The 15,990-nt window shown below is 50.1% G+C and overlaps 2 protein-coding genes across 8 annotated transcripts in view; one reads left to right on the plus strand and one right to left on the minus strand.

Moving 5' to 3' along the window:
• Positions 1–9,641: 9,641 nt before the first annotated feature.
• Positions 9,642–10,985, minus strand: rps16 (ribosomal protein S16). Its single transcript, XM_058076871.1, has 6 exons — positions 10,869–10,985; positions 10,727–10,778; positions 10,221–10,322; positions 10,015–10,111; positions 9,896–9,943; positions 9,642–9,825 (listed from the first exon to the last, which is right to left on the minus strand). Exons 2-6 carry the CDS (start codon positions 10,772–10,774, stop codon positions 9,680–9,682), a joined length of 441 nt encoding a protein of 146 aa, XP_057932854.1. The 5' UTR covers positions 10,775–10,778; positions 10,869–10,985; the 3' UTR covers positions 9,642–9,679.
• Positions 10,986–15,328: 4,343 nt separating this feature from the next.
• Positions 15,329–15,990, plus strand: part of ppp1r12a (protein phosphatase 1, regulatory subunit 12A) — a 30,836-nt gene continuing 30,174 nt past the window's right edge. For 6 of the 7 annotated variants that reach the window (XM_058076866.1, XM_058076862.1, XM_058076864.1 and 3 more), the window contains exon 1: positions 15,330–15,696. In XM_058076866.1, coding sequence (XP_057932849.1) covers positions 15,460–15,696 — 237 coding nt within the window. In that variant the 5' untranslated portion in view covers positions 15,330–15,459. Of the gene's footprint in view, positions 15,697–15,990 lie in introns of all 7 variants that reach the window. The other variant, XM_058076867.1, reaches the window with a different exon arrangement.

Below are 15,990 nucleotides of genomic sequence, written 5' to 3' on the forward strand. Positions count from 1 at the left end.
TAATCATGTCAAAATGCTAACAGTTAGCACGTATGTTGACGTTTTTGCTATTTTAATCATATCAAAATGCTAACATGCTAACAGTTAGCACATATATTAACATTTTAGCTATTGTAATCATGTCAAAATGCTAACAGTTAGCACATATGTTAACATTTTAGCTATTGTAATCATGTCAAAATGCTAACAGTTAGCACATATGTTAACATTTTAGCTATTGTAATCATGTCAAAATGCTAACATGCTCACAAACTAAAAGTAAAAATGTTAGCACCTAGCAAATAGCACCAATTGCGACAGTGGCAAGGTAGTTGTACGCAGAGGCATACGGTGTCCTCACACACCTTTAGCACCTGAATGGAATGTTCCATTAAAGCACCATCACAAGGTGGACCAGGCCTTCAGCACCTGAATGGAATGTTCCAGACGCTGTCACCCACTGGAGATGATTTGCCATGACACGGCCTGGGTCTGGCGTCCCCTCCAGTTAAAGTTACATGATGGACGACGGGGCGATCGGGTCAACTTTCCCAATTTTGGAGACGCGGCCGAGATGGAGGAAGAGTTATTCTGACGAGGAAAGCGACGTCAAGATGGCCACTAGCGAGCATCTTCAAATGAAGGTGCGTTACATCCTGAGAATAAACCTCGGAATCCAACGTGATTTTCCCGCCAGGAAAGGAGGAGGCAGCAAGGTGGGGTCACGGGGGTGATGACGGGGTTACGGGGAGCTGATCTGTTGAGCCTTCATTGAGCGCTTGATGGATGCTCTGTAACCAATGGAGGTAAAGAGTACCCCCCACACACACAAGCGTCTCCTCAGATTAACGCCCCCTGATTTATAGACATTTACCTCGGCAGAGAAAACAGCTGGCCCGGGACAAATGCCACAAGTGGCCAAGCATAAATTTAAGACTGTCATTTGTTAAAAAGATGATTCTTGTCGCCGTGGAGCACACTGGGGATTGGATTACTGACACGGAAACAACTCAACTATGGCTGGAACATGTTAGCGACGACTAGGCGCTGGGGCTGGGAATCTACATGCTAGCATATTGCTAGCTGACCTAGACCTTACCTTGAGTACCATTGTTCACAAGGACGACACAGGAAGCTAAATAGCTAGTCACACTCAGGAAAACACTGGCCCCTAATGTTTTGGTATAAGATTAAGATATGCCTTTATTCGTCCCTACATGAAAGCTAACAGTTAGCATGTATGTTAACATTTTATCAATTTTAATTATGTCAAAATGCTAACATGCTAACAGTTAGCACATATATTAACATTTTAGCTGTTGTAATCATGTCAAAATGTTATCACGGTAACAATTAGCACGTATGTTAACATTTTAGCTATTGTAATCATGTCAAAATGCTAACAGTTAGCACATATATTAACATATTAGCTATTGTAATCATGTCAAAATGCTAACAGTTAGCACATATATTAACATATTAGCTATTGTAATCATGTCAAAATGCTAACAGTTAGCACATACATTAACATATTAGCTATTGTAATCATGTCAAAATGCTAACAGTTAGCACATATATTAACATATTAGCTATTGTAATCATGTCAAAATGCTATCATGGTAACATTTGGCACGTATGTTAACATTTTAGCTATTGTAATCATGTCAAAATGCTAACAGTTAGCACATATGTTAACATTTTAGCTATTGTAATCATGTCAAAATGTTATCATGGTAACAATTGGCACGTATGTTCACATTTTAGCTATTGTAATCATGTCAAAATGCTAACAGTTAGCACATATATTAACATATTGGCTATTGTAATCATGTCAAAATGCTAACAGTTAGCACATATATTAACATAATAGCTATTGTAACCCTAACCCTAACCCTAACCCAGTTAGCACATATGTTAACATTTTAGCTATTGAACAAGGCTACGTTCACACTGCAGGGTATGTTGTAATCCCAGCGAGGTGCGCTGTATTTGGGCGCACGCTCCGAGCAGCCGCTGGGATGCCACGGAGGTCTCGCAAAGGTTTCAGGTAGCTGATGAGGTTCTTGTGTACGCCGTGTTTTTGTTTTGGTCCAACTAGCATGTGAAGTGTCTTTCTTGTTGGCTTGCAAGTGGGCTTGGGGGAACTTCCTGTCGCAGTATCTGAGCTAATCTGAGCTACTTTTAATGTTATGGAATTTGTTGTCATAATTCCCTGATATTAGTCATAATAACCAAAACTTTGGAAGTTGGCGGGATCAACATAAGCAAGTTCCGATGCCCACTAGTGGTTATGACATGAAAGAAGCGGATGCGGCAGAGACAGGTGAGGCGAGGGGGCGGGGCTACAGACGTAGCATAACTAGCATAAAAGGCTATTTGAGGGCATGCAGAAATAAAACGGAGCACCAATATGGTGTTGGAATCGGACACCGGACATTAAATTCCAAATCTCTCGGCTGGCCGGGCCTCCATTAAAGTGAAATCAAGATGATGCATGAACATGAACTCCCATGACATCATCCCCGTTTTGGGCCAAAACCCCCACAATGTCTGGCGCTAGGAGCGTCCGCTGACCATGTGCAGATTTGAAGGGACAGAGGGCGGAGTCAGCGATGGCGTTTCAGCGTTTCGGACGCGGGGTTATGCTAAGCTAGCCAGCATATGGAAAGTGTTGGATCCTTGCCTCCGTGGTGTGTAACAAGGCTCCCGCTCAACAGATGTGACCCCCTCCCTCTCTGTGACACATCCATACAGATGTGCAGCCAGAGTGACAGCCCCCCCCCCCCTTCCCCCCTGACTGCTTAAAATCTCCACCGATATCCTTCCACACCTTGTTGGCAGGACCGGAACCTTCCCGTGTCTCCTCAGGGTGGGCTGCTCTTGACTCATGGGGGCTGAATGAAAGGGGTCACGACCCGCGCTGCAAAAACACTTCCTGCTTCTGCTGAGGAAGTCCCGCCCGCCCATGACAGCAGCCGGGGCACGTGGTCTTCAAACTGATGCTGCAAGCATCCGTTAGCGAAGGAACGCTATCACGCTAACCCGAGTAAGGCGGATGACTTCTGGAGCACCCTGTGGTCCGATCCGGAATGTGCGGATACAAAATTGATTAATCGCTCACTGTGCTTCCCAGAATTCTCTCTTCCCTCACAAACCCAATCTCCTCGGCTCCCCTGACCTCCCGCCGCCCCCGCCGCCCCCGCTGACGACTGTCACGCGCTGATTTAAGATTATCTTAAAATCAGGAGCTGTCCGTTCCTGACGGGTATGAGGATGGTGTATCTGTGTCTCTCCCCCCCCGGAGGGATTGTAAATCTGGACACTTTACTGAGGCGGGAGGGGGGGGCGGAGGAAGTGAACCCCTCCGCCCCCGCTCGGTCCAAGCTCGCCGTAATCCCACCACTTCCTCTGCGCCGCGCTGGCCGGGCTCACGCCGTTAATGCATTTTCTGTAACTAACAGCCGTTGTTTCCCGATTGTCACGCTCCCATCGCTTTCTTTTCGGAATGCGTCAGGAGTCGTCGGCTAAGGTGTTGGGCCTCGGAGATCCCCCCCCCCTTCAGTTCGTCTGAAAAAAAGATGGAGGCTGGCAGTGGAAGGTCTGGAATTGCGTTTATGACAGCGCTACAATTCCCTGTCGGGTGATGCGGCTCTGGCGGCCAGGTGGGACGCCTCAACCTGGGCCTCCTGATTCCGTCACGCTTAACCCCCCCCAGTTCCCCTTGAAACACATGGGTGTCAAAGAAGGGTGGCAGAGCTCAGGCCCCCTTTCAACAACATTTAATCCGCCATGACAGGGCGAAAGACGTTCGGGCAGCGGATGGCACACGGGCCAATCAATTCACACCCTCTGTGCTTGTAACATTGTGTACCTCGCCCCCCCTGCTGCCTCCCTGACAGGTCGGAGCGGAGGCGGCCCACGCGCTCCTTAGCGGGCCCGGCCCGGGAGGTCAAAGCAACAGGTTGTCGGGAGGCTTGCCAAAAACGTTGCTCTTCTTATGGCTTTTTGCTGCTCTTTTAAACGCCGTTTGACGGCTCGTTAAATGGCGGCTGACGATCTGTGGCAGATGGCTAAAAACGATAAGGGTACAGAATACCGTAGGGCCGGTCCCCACGGACTCGGACCCTATGGATTATGCTCCAAATGTTTTATAGCATCGGATAAACGATCAGTGACTTCCTGACAGTGGAGTGTTGCCCGTGCCGTGGTGTACATGTTTACAGATACGGTGGATCCCGTCACACTCATCCCCCCCAAATACCGACCCTACGGGGGAATCCAGTTCTGTCCAGGCTGGGACTGGTGGATGGGGGTTCTGTATTCATGTCATGTTCCTGTCTACTTTTATACTTTTCCGCAGTACATGAGAAGTACTGTAAGTTACATTGCATCACTATAGAGGGGACCCCAAACCCCCGCCGCCCCCCCCCCCCCCCCCCCCCCCGCCCTCTGGGGGTCAGGGACCGGCGTGGGCCCCCCCCCCACTAAGATTTTCCCGTCTGGTCTTTTCAACACATGACTGGTGGATCCCGTCATATTTGTTCCCAAATACCGACCCTACGGGGGAGTCCAGTTCTGTCCAGGCTGGGACTGGTGGATGGGGGTTCTGTATTCATGTCATGTTCCTGTCTACTTTTATACTTTTACGCAGTACATGAGAAGTACTGTAAGTTACATTGCATCACTATAACGTACAGAGGGGACCCCAAACCGCCCGCCCCCCCACCGCCCTCTGTGGGTCGGGGACCAGCGTGCCCCCCCCCCCACTATGATTTTCCCGTCTGGTCTTGTGAACACATGACTGGTGGATCCCGTCATATTTGTTCCCAAATACCGACCCCACGGGGGAATCCAGTTCTGTCCAGACTGGGACTGGTGGATGGGGGTTCTGTATTCATGTCATGTTCCTGTCTACTTTTATACTTTTACGCAGTACATGAGAAGTACTGTAAGTTACATTGCATCACTATAGAGGGGACCCCAACCCCCCGCCGCCCTCTGGGGGTCGGGGACCAGCGTAGGCCCCCCCCACTAAGATTTTCCCGTCTGGTCTTTTCAACACATGACTGGTGGATCCCATCATACTTGCTCCCAAATACCGACCCTACGGGGGAATCCAGTTCTGTCCAGACTGGGACTGGTGGATGGGGGTTCTGTATTCATGTCATGTTCCTGTCTACTTTTATGCAGTACATGAGAAGTACTGTAAGTTACATTACATCACTATAACATACAGTGGGGACCCCCCCCCCACCCTGCCGCCCTTTGTGGGTCGGGGACCAGCGTGGGCCCCCCCCCCCACTAAGATTTTCCCGTCTGGTCTTGTCAACACATGACTGGTGGATCCCATCATATTTGTTCCCAAATACCGACCCTACGGGGGAATCCAGTTCTGTCCAGGCTGGGACTGGTGGATGGGGGTTCTGTATTCATGTCATGTTCCTGTCTACTTTTATACTTTTACGCAGTACATGAGAAGTACTGTAAGTTACATTGCATCACTATAACGTACAGAGGGGACCCCAAACCGCCCGCCCCCCCGCCGCCCTCTGTGGGTCGGGGACCAGCGTGGGGCCCCCCCCACTAAGATTTTCCCGTCTGGTCTTTCCAACACATGACTGGTGGATCCCGTCATATTTGTTCCCAAATACCGACCCTACGGGGGAATCCAGTTCTTTCCAGGCTGGGACTGGTGGATGGGGGTTCTGTATGTATTCACGCAGTATTACGCAGTACATGAGAAGTACTGTAAGTTACATTGCATCACTACAGCGTACAGTGGGGACCCCATCCCCCCCGCCGCCCTCTGTGGGTCGGGGACCAGCGTGGGGCGCCCCCCACTAAGACTTTCCCGTCACGTTGCAGTCATCAAGGAGCCATGTTTAACTCGTCAGCGTGTCATGTGATCATTGTCAACCTTGACATAAACAACCCCCCCCCCATATTTCCCATGTAGTAGTTTCCTGTATATTACTTCCTGTATATTATTTCTTTTTAATTGCAGATGCTGGCATGCAAATACGCTAAAGTTTTATGGAGGTGTGTGAGAAATTTCAAGCCTTATGGGGTTTAATAGTAGCGCTAGCATGTGTTGTTTTCGTTAAAAGTAATACCACAGAAACAAGGGGGGGGGGGCATGCTATGGTGTGTCGTAGTTGTTGAGTAGAGGAGCTAGCTTACGCCGGTAGCATTAGCTAACCAGACTTCCACTTTGCAAACGCATCAGAGCAGTCAACTATTACCTCCACCAAGGCTTTTTTGCTCCTGGCTGTCTCGCCACAAAAAGTGAATTTGATGAAACTTTCCGGAAAGTTCGAAGGAATTCTGTTGTTTGTGCTTCCCGGCTGATGACCAGGTTGTGGAAGTGTACAATTGCAGTCATAACGTAATAAAAGCGTCACGGCGTAGCAGCAGGAGGTTCTCGTCAGCTTTAAAAGAAACAACAACAGACGTGTCAGCCATGACAGATAACCTCTGGACTTCAAAGGGCGTCTGGCGTGCCGCCTCGGGAACTCGAGTCGCTCGCCCGGCGAGGAGAGGCGAGTGCTGACCTTCCAGCGCAGGTTGGAGCGGCACGGCCTTGAGCCGGGAGGGCGGGGGGGTGGTGTCAAAGGTCGCGGGGTGCGCGGCGCAGCGCGTGACCTCGCGATTGGGCCGGGGCGTAGCGGTCGAGCTCTCGCTTACCCGTGAATGACCCGCATCACGCTGCGAGCTGGCGGCGTACAAACATGGAGGAGGGCGCTCTCTCTCACACGAAAGCAACCCAGCAGCCGAGATGAATCAGTCAGCAGCTTCCCAGGGAAGGAACGTCTGCAACCCAGAGGAGCGTGGGATCTCACTTTTAACTTGTCATCAACATCCCGGGCCCAAATGCTTTGTTTGGACCCTCCAGGTGGCCCCCGTGATGTCAGGGGACAACTAGCAACACGCTAGTGGAATGACGCACATAGCGTTCCTCCTCCCCTACTGACCCTTCCGAAGCGTTCCTCCTTTCTAACTGACCTGTCTATAGTGTTCCTCCTCTCCAACTGACCCATCCATAGCGTTCCTCCTCGCTTACTGACCCGTTCATAGCGTTCCTCCTTCCCGACTGACCCGTCCGTAGCATTCCTCCTCCCCGACTGACCCGTCCATAGCGTTCCTCCTCTCCAACTGACCCGTCCATAGCGTTCCTCCTCTCCTACTGACCCGTCCATGGCGTTCCTCCTCCCCTACTGACCCGTCCACTGCGTTCCTTCTCCCCTACTGACCCGTCTGAAGCGTTCCTCCTCTCCAACTGACCCATCCTTAGTGTTCCTTCTCTTCAACTGACCTGTCCATAGCGTTCCTCCTCTCTAACAGACCCGACCTTGGCGTTCCTCCTCTCCAACTGACCCATCCATGGCGTTCCTCCTCCCCTACTGACCCGTCCGTAGCGTTTCTCCTCCTTTACTGACCCGTCCGTAGCGTTCCTCCTCTCCAACTGACACGTCCATAGCGTTCCTCCTCTCCAACTGATCCGTCCATAGTGTTCCTCCTCTCCAACTGACCCGTCCATGGCGTTCCTCCTCTCCAACTGACCCGTCCATAGCGTTCCTCCTCTCCAACTGACCCGTCCATAGCGTTCCTCCTCTCCAACTGACCCGTCCATAGCGTTCCTCCTCTCCAACTGACCCGTCCATAGCGTTCCTCCTCTCCAACTGACCCGTCCATAGTGTTCCTCCTTTCCAACTGACCCGTCCATGGCATTCCTCCTCTCATACTGACCCGTCCATGGCGTTCCTCCTCTCATACTGACCTGTCCGAAGCGTTCCTCCTCTCATACTTACCCGACCTTGACGTTCCTCCTGTCCTACTGACCCATCCATAGCGCTCCTCCTCCCCTACTGACCCGTCCATGGCGTTCCTCCTCTCCTACTGACCCATTCATGGCGTTCGTCCTCCCCTACTGACCCGTCCGAAGCGTTCCTCCTTGCCTACTGACCCGTCCATGGCATTCCTCCTCTCCTACTTACCCAACCTTGGTGTTCTTCCTCCCCTACTGACCCGACTTTGGGGTTGCTCCTCTCATACTGACCCGTCCATGGCGCTCCTCGTCTCATACTGACCCGTCCGAAGCGTTCCTCCTCTCCTACTGACCAGTCGGTACTTGCTCCTCTCCTGGTCTCTGCCGGCCTGCACTCACAGAAAGCAGGAGAGATGTGCAATCATCAACAAGTCTTTTTACTTAAAAAGTGTTTTATACAAAATCGTAGCTCCTGTCAGAGTTGCATCACTAGCTGAACGATGCACTCGTTCAAACTGTGATTTTCACTGACTCACGGGTGGTCAGTGAAAACTTGAGTCACTGACTCCCGAGTGGTCAATAAGGACTTGAGGAGACCGTGGACGGATTCTTTCCAGTAGCTGTGATGGTTATTATTGTTCAAAGTGTCGGTTGTTATGAATTGCAAAAAGAGCAGCGATTCACATCAGCATTTGGCGTCGCAGATGTAGTGATGGCTGACTTGGCGTGGTTTTTGACTTTTGGATAATTTGGGGTCTAATTATGGTACGTTTCTGATGACGTGTGTTGCTTGTGGGTGTGTACCAAACGTAAACACAAACGCATCCTGGCCTGGCACCTCAGTGTTTGGGAGTGGAGGTGTTAAGAGAGGAAAGGCAGGCGTCAAGAGTGCTACGGCAGTAAAGGAATACATCCTGCGCTTCTTCCAGCAGACGCGTGTGCATGTGTCCCACGGTCAGCTGGGAGGTGATGATGATGATGATTTGCTAATAAAGAGCAACGAGTCAGTGATGCCTGTCACCGTATTGACATTTACAGAGTTACGCCACATCTCAGGTGGAGTATTCCTTGCTGTTTTACTTTTTTTTTTTTTTTCCATGCAATGCCGTCCATGTGAGGAGGCCGGGCCCTTAGAGCAAGGAGTAGTAAACAACAGTAGCAGCAGGGGAGGGGTGGGGGGGCTCCCTGCGGTGTTGATTATTGGAGGGCAGTAAACAGTCAACCCCTACTTGCAGGGCCAGGAGATCGCCAAGCGGGAACTGCTGCTGCTGGTGGCGGCCCGCGGAGAGGCCGAGAACATCTGGGCTTCAGCTCAGAGCTCCCTCATCATCATGATGATGATGACCTTCATCTGCACAAGGTCAATAATGCACCCATGATCTATGTGTTTATTGGCAAGTAGACTAGGGTATGTTATTGACGTTGCAGGTTAGTAGTTAGGTTGTGTTTTGTCTCCCTCTGCTGGCCAAGTAGTAAACTAAAATGCAAGGAAAAGTATTTTTGGAATGACCAATTCATCTCCACGTCCCAAATCCATCATCTCTCCAAAAACGTGAACTCGCAAACTTTGCTTGACGTCATACAATGGCCGACCTTTCCTAGGAGCTCCGTACAAGTCTTTTAACTTCCTAATCCAATCAAAGCAGACCAGTACCTTATCCTAAAATATTTTTTTAACCTGCAGAAATATCCACAACAGTCTAGAAACCAGGAACACAGCACTTCCTGTATTTAACTCCGTGCACACTGACGGCACATCAACAACTGACAGAGGGTGTAGTTTCAGTAGGACCTACATTGGTGTGGCTGTACTTCATGTCTTTTGAAGTACTGGACCACAACATGTTGACAAGTTCAACACAATGTGATAAAAAAAAAAAAAAACAGTACAAAGTCATCTTTTCCTCCTTTTTATTCTGAAAATGTACACGCCGATTAACGGTAGGACTTCTGGTAGCGGGCACGGGCTCCGGGTCCACCGAACTTCTTGGACTCGCAGCGACGTGGGTCGGCCACCAGCAGGGTCCTGTCATACTGGATCAGAATGTCCTTGATCTCCTTCTTGGAGGCTTCGTCCACATCTGCAAAGAGGAGGCCGCCGTGATGACTTTGACTCATGATAAATCACTCGGACAAAAATGTTGCACTTACACTTCTGATAGTACGCCACCAGCGCCTTGGAGATGGCCTGACGGATGGCTAGAAGAGGCAAAGAAAGAAGAATTTGTACATTTTGAGTAGCAGGAAGATGACTTCGAAAGTGAGCTTACCATAAACCTGTGCGACATGTCCGCCTCCCTTCACTCTGACTCTGATGTCAACTCCAGCAAAACGCTCCTTGCCCAGCAGCAGCACAGGCTCCAGCAGCTGCATGACATAAATAACACGGACATGTTATGGGTGATATTACAGTATGATCCGGAAATGCACGTGTACAACTATTCCAGGTACGCATTCATTGGTCCAATACGCTCACCTTGTACTGGAGGGTAGCAGGCTCCACCATCTCCAGGGGTCTGCCGTTGACTTTAATCAGACCATTGCCTCTCTTGCAATGGGCGACTGCCGTGGCGGTTTTCTGTCGTGGAAGCACTACATCAACATCTTGCAACTGATAATTAACTCCAGCTCATAAAATAAATAAAAATATGTACTTTGTGATAATCACGGACTGTCATAAACTCTCCAATCACGTCCGCTGTACCGTGTTAGCTTGTCTGCGTTAGCTTACTTCAATACAGAGTAGCCGGCTTGTGTCTTATTGAGCAAATACCCTACATATTCGTCAGTTTCCGGACACAATGTGCACATATATTACGACAACAATATCTTACAAGTGAATACGTGTAAGCATAAGTAATAAATAACGTCAATAAAAATAGAAAACAGCTACGTAGAAGCTAGCTCGACATGCTAGCGTGCCCAGGCCACAGGGTTAGCAGCACCGCCGCATGTGCCGTAATTTTCAGCAATTCTACTTACTTTACGCCCGAAGACTTGGACAGATTGCAGGGGACCTTTTGGCGGCATGTTTCTGAAACACACATCGTACAATATTCAGTTTGGAAACTTATATATAATGCTTTACTTATGCCATAACAACGCATGGAGATGAAGACCATACCGTATTCAGCTAGGTTGCCGTACGGAGAGACCGACGGGGTTTCACAGGCAGAACATCAGGACACGCTGCGCGACCATTTTGACTGCTTTGCGGCATACTTTACGACGGCTGCGTTTGCCGTACCTCCATTTTAACTGTAGAAACAAATAGTAAAGGCAAGGGCTAACATAAATAACGTAAATCAAACGTAAAAAATCAGAACTAGTTTTACTAAGGCATATTTTACAATTTAGTACGTTTGGCATGTATGAAAATGTAGTTAATAAGATTATATTTGTAATTATTCAGAACTAGTCCATGTACATTTTTTTAGAGAATAGTTCCAGGAGAACCAGTCGTGCATATTTTGGCATAAACTTGTTTTGTAAACTCATGACCTTATTTTCTATCAGCCAAGGATACAGACAAACAAATATTTATGTATTTTTTAAATGTTGTGAGTAAAACATTGTTATCAAAAAAGGTGAACCTTGTTTACATGAATGTGTACGTGAATGTAGTACTATCGTTATGCCACATATCGCAGTTATTACGACAATACCAACTGTGACGTCATTGGAGAACTGGATTGCTTTTGAGCCAGTGAAACAGTACCATCTAGTGGTGGTAGGAGTAAACGCAATTGGTCTTGCCCAAGCAGCTGGGGGTTGAATTTGTCTCATCAACCCCACGCTGGCTTTGTTAGAAGGGAGCGCTGCTGAGAAATCATTTGCTGTGCTGAAAGAAAACAAAAGCATCTCTCACGCTGTGCTGCGTGCAACTCCGTAATGATGCACCCTAGCTGCGTTGCCACTGGCCGTCACCGAGGGGGGTGCGAGGAGGCCGTTTGTGGGGCTGACTTAGGACGACTGAGGCTGTGTCGAAGTGTGTGCCTACCTGCAGTATGGCTGACATTCAGTGCTGTTTACTGTGAGGCACCTGGCTTCTTTTACATGTCCGCCACCCCCCACCCCCTTCCCACCACCCTATTAATGCGTCTATAGATGGACAGAGACAAGCCGTGTCCCCGTGGAGACCCCAGGCCAAGACTATAAGCGTCCACATCAACCTCCACTGGCTGGAAAGGAAACCGCGTCACTGTCCCTTATTTCCTGGTGGGGCCGACCACAAAAGCTATATGCTAACTGTCAAGTTTACCTCAAGGTGTCCAGACTTCCTTGGAGGAGGGGGGGTGGAGAGGTAACGTTTTAGCGTAAAAGAAGCTACCCAGTCAAACAAAATGGCGTCTAGTAAATAAAGAGCATGCCATATATGTGCATTTGCCTGCCGGGGCCTTATGGAAACACATCACCTGGAGGTGCGACCCCCCGACCCCGGCCTGTCACAGCACCCTGAGCACGAGACAACGCTCCCAGATTTACTGGGGAGGAGACGCTTCTCCCGGCCCACCATAGCGTCTCCTTTGACCATAATAGGCCGTGCGGCGCTTGAAAAAGTGTTGCCGGTAATTGAAGCCCCCCCCCCTCAGGTTTAGTAGGCGCCCAAGGTTCCGTGCACTGTGAGGTACACAGAGGCCCGTTCACCGTGGCAACCGGATGAGAAGGGGGTGGGGGGGGTCGGGTCCCAGAGTGCGGAGTAGGCCGAGCGAGAGGAGCAGATGAGAAGCTCCTGAGTGTGCGAGAGCACGGCGCGTCTTACCTTTTATATCCCTGAATGCATCATTTTGGCTGACCTGAAACATTCCCGCTCCTCCACGGGCATTAAAACGGGACGGAATGAAAAATGAAATGAAAATCATCTTTTTTTCCATGTGTGTCAGCCAGGAAGAGGGTTCACTCTGTGCATTGCTTTAAGCAAGTTTGTCCCATAGAACAACGGCATGAGCGGAGTGAGCCCTTTTGTCTGTCTTGCAGTCTCTCTGTGCGGGTGGGTGGAGGCGGGGCCGCTAGCTTGCACCCAGCGTGCAGAAGAGTGTAACATAGCAGAAGTGATATTAGCTTCCGGCTGTGGGGAATCGGAAGATCACGTCGGGAATAACATAGTTTATTGTGTAACGATAAAATGGCGTACTAAGCGAGGTCCATTGTGGCTAATTTGACGTATCTAATGGAGGGCTGAAAATGGCGCAAGGGTGTGCGTGTGAGCGGTAAACCAACCATGTGACCTCCCGCCGCCCGAAATCCATGCACTTCCACATTTTTTTATCTCCTTCCCGCCACCAGTTGATTTTTCCATGGTTCCTTAAACGCACATTTTTCAGCCTTCTCCTGCTTGTATATGTGTGTGTGTGTGGGGGGGGGGTGACAGTATAGAGTGGGCTACTTTATTTCTCCTCCTTCCTGTTGTTATTGTCGCTGCTTCCTGTCAGGAGCCCCCCCCCCCCCACCCCACCCCCAGACAACATCTGGGACGTCTGTGATGAATTTACTGTCGTGTGTTTGTGCCCACAACCTCGTTAAAATGTCACCCCACGAGGCACACGTGGCGCAACTTTGCTGCAAATGAAGCCCTTGTATACAAACCACGGGCGGCCATGTTGTGTCTCACGGCGTCCCAGCGGGGGGGGGGGGGGGGACAGGAGAGCGAAGCTGGGAAGCTCCGATGGGAAAGTGGGCCAGCGCTGGAAGAGCTCCTTAAAAGGCCTGGAGAGATGATGTCGTGGACTCTTTCCTGAGCCCCCCACCCCCCACCCCCCACTCCCAACCCCGCACCCTACCCCCACCTTAAAGCCTTTTTCCTTCCCCGCGAGCTTCGGCCAAACTCATCATGCACATCAAGAGAGGAAGAAAAAAAGCGCATGAGAAAAGAAAAGGCCTCCGTCCATCAAGAGCGGAGAAAGATGACACTTCCTGGGTGTGGGAATGGGGAGACCTGTGGGGGCGTGTCAGGAAGTGAAAGTCATACCCTTTGACCTTTGCACCATCACCTGGCTGCACGGCCCAGGTGAGACCCAATTGCACGTCCTGTGTGGGTGTCATCTGGGGAACGTAGTGGGCGCACTTTATGGACATATATGTACCAGCACGCTGACGTCTGCGCTATTTTTAGTGCCTCCTCCTCCTCCGCCTCCTCCGCCTCCTCTCTCGGTTGTCATGGTGATGTCACAGCAGTGAAATGTAAAATGTTCTTCATGATTGTGCATTGTAGACGCTGACCTTTCACCTTGTCCTACGCAGCAGAGCGAGCCTCGTTTTTTTTTTTAATGGCGTTAAAGAAAAGCGCCGCTTCCTGTTTCCAAGTGTGTGGATGGAGATGATGGGACAGATGATTCGTGCGCCCACCTCATCGCGAAGCAGCCTGTTGTCATGGAAACCAGGCAGGCATTGTGAGAAAAGAAGCAGTCCACACGCAATGAGATGCCATGATGACCTTTAACCCCAGGAAGGGGCTTGATAACGTATGATGCCATCCTCGCCACAAGGAACTCTTTTTATTTCCTGCGCGCCGGCCTTCCATGAGAGGCCTCGCCGCGACTCCACATTTAGGCCCGTTATTAGCCTCCTTTCTTCTGCCGGAACAAGGTCAACGGCGCAGCTCGGTCTTATGAGGCGTGGAGCCCGTCGCTTCTACGCCGCGCGTATATACGTACCTGCCGCTGCCGCTTCTTTGTGTCTAGCCGTAGCATCATCAAGTAGCATCATCCAGAGGCTGTTTCGGATGCTTTTGGCTCTGGGCCACAGGTCACATGACCCACTGCGATGTTATCTGTGGCGGGGGTGATGTCTCACTGTCGGGTGCCGCCATGGCCGCCAGGAGAACCGGAGCATAGCGTGGGAGGAGCCGCCTGGCGTGGCCCAGCAAGGTGTGCTGTACTTGGGAAGATGGTTTCTCCGAAGACATCATGATGCTGGGAAAACACCTGACGTCAGCCCCAGCTCACCTTCAGCAACGATGCAGAATGCTCACTGTAGTAGCATTCTATGCTAATAGCTAAATGCTAATTTAAAAAAAAACAAAAAAAAAATCAAAATGCTAATTCAATTTTAGATGGATATAGTGTATGGATTGGATCATGTATATTATGAATGTTCCATTTGAGCGGGGGGGGGGGGGGGGGGGGGGGGGTACTGACCTCATTGAAAGGCTTCTGCTATTTTGGCTATTATAAGAATATATTTCTTATATATATTTTTTTTTGTTTTTTTTACCTTTATATATATATATATATATATATATAATACAATAATATATAATATAATAATATATAATATAATATATATAAATAAAGGTAAAATAAAATAAATAAATAAATAAAATGCTTCAACTCCTGCTGGGATAGACTCCGGCAGAGAAGCTACAATGTGGAAAAGCATGCGTGGAATATAAATACAACGTTATGTCATCTTTCCAAGTGCTGTGGGTTTATTTGGCGTCTATGAGGGATTACCCCGCTGACTCTCTCTATAATCCACTCCCGGTGACGTCACACTGCAGCTCCGCTGACATCTGACTGAGATCTCGCGAGACCTGCAGCCAACAATCCAGACGCCCTCTTCTCGCGCTGACGAGCCTGATCCCCCCCCCCCCTCCTCCTCCATCCTCCCTCCCCCGTCGTCCTCCTCCTTCCCACGCCCCAGTGCGCGGTGGGATAGTGCCACTATAAAGTATATCCTCTCTCGGAGAAATATAAGAAGCCCGAGACAGGAGGGTGATGAAGATGGCGGACGCCAAGCAGAAGAGGAACGAGCAGCTGAAGCGGTGGCTGGGCTCCGAGACGGACCTGGAGCCGCCGATCCTCAAGAAGAAGAAGACGAAGGTGAAGTTCGACGATGGCGCCGTGTTCCTGGCCGCCTGCTCCAGCGGCGACACGGAGGAGGTGCTCCGAATGCTCGACCGCGGTGCCGACATCAACTACGCCAACGTCGACGGTCTCACCGCCCTCCACCAGGTGAGTATCGGCCTGCGTCGGGGCGTGCAAGCCGCCCGCGGGAGCTCTCTTCGGGGCACGAATGTCCCTTGAACACCTGTCAAGTGGAAGCCGTTCTCCGGTTGTTTACCTACTTTTTGTTTACTTACAGCCCGCCCGCGTTCACAAGAACGTCACCCCCGGGGTTCTGATGGGGGCATCTTCGAATATGAATAATGAATGATCACTTTCTTGTGTGCACACAACAAGCAGCAAAGTTAACGGCTCGCTGCCTTTTGCTGTCGGGGGGGGCTACTTCATGGCCGTCAACGCCAG

Source organism: Doryrhamphus excisus, chromosome 7 (assembly GCF_030265055.1).
Source record: "Doryrhamphus excisus isolate RoL2022-K1 chromosome 7, RoL_Dexc_1.0, whole genome shotgun sequence".
Classification (NCBI taxonomy): Eukaryota; Metazoa; Chordata; class Actinopteri; order Syngnathiformes; family Syngnathidae; genus Doryrhamphus; species Doryrhamphus excisus.

Excerpts from the sequence above, each read along its gene's own strand:
- rps16 (XM_058076871.1), bottom strand. The coding sequence starts at position 10,774 with ATGCCGCCAAAAGGTCCCCTGCAATCTGTCCAAGTCTTCGGGCGTAAA. Across the intron at positions 10,112-10,220 it reads CTGCTACCCTCCAGTACAAG|CTGCTGGAGCCTGTGCTGCT; the intron begins GTGAGCGTATTG and ends TATGTCATGCAG. Across the intron at positions 9,826-9,895 it reads GGTGGCGTACTATCAGAAGT|ATGTGGACGAAGCCTCCAAG; the intron begins GTAAGTGCAACA and ends TCCTCTTTGCAG.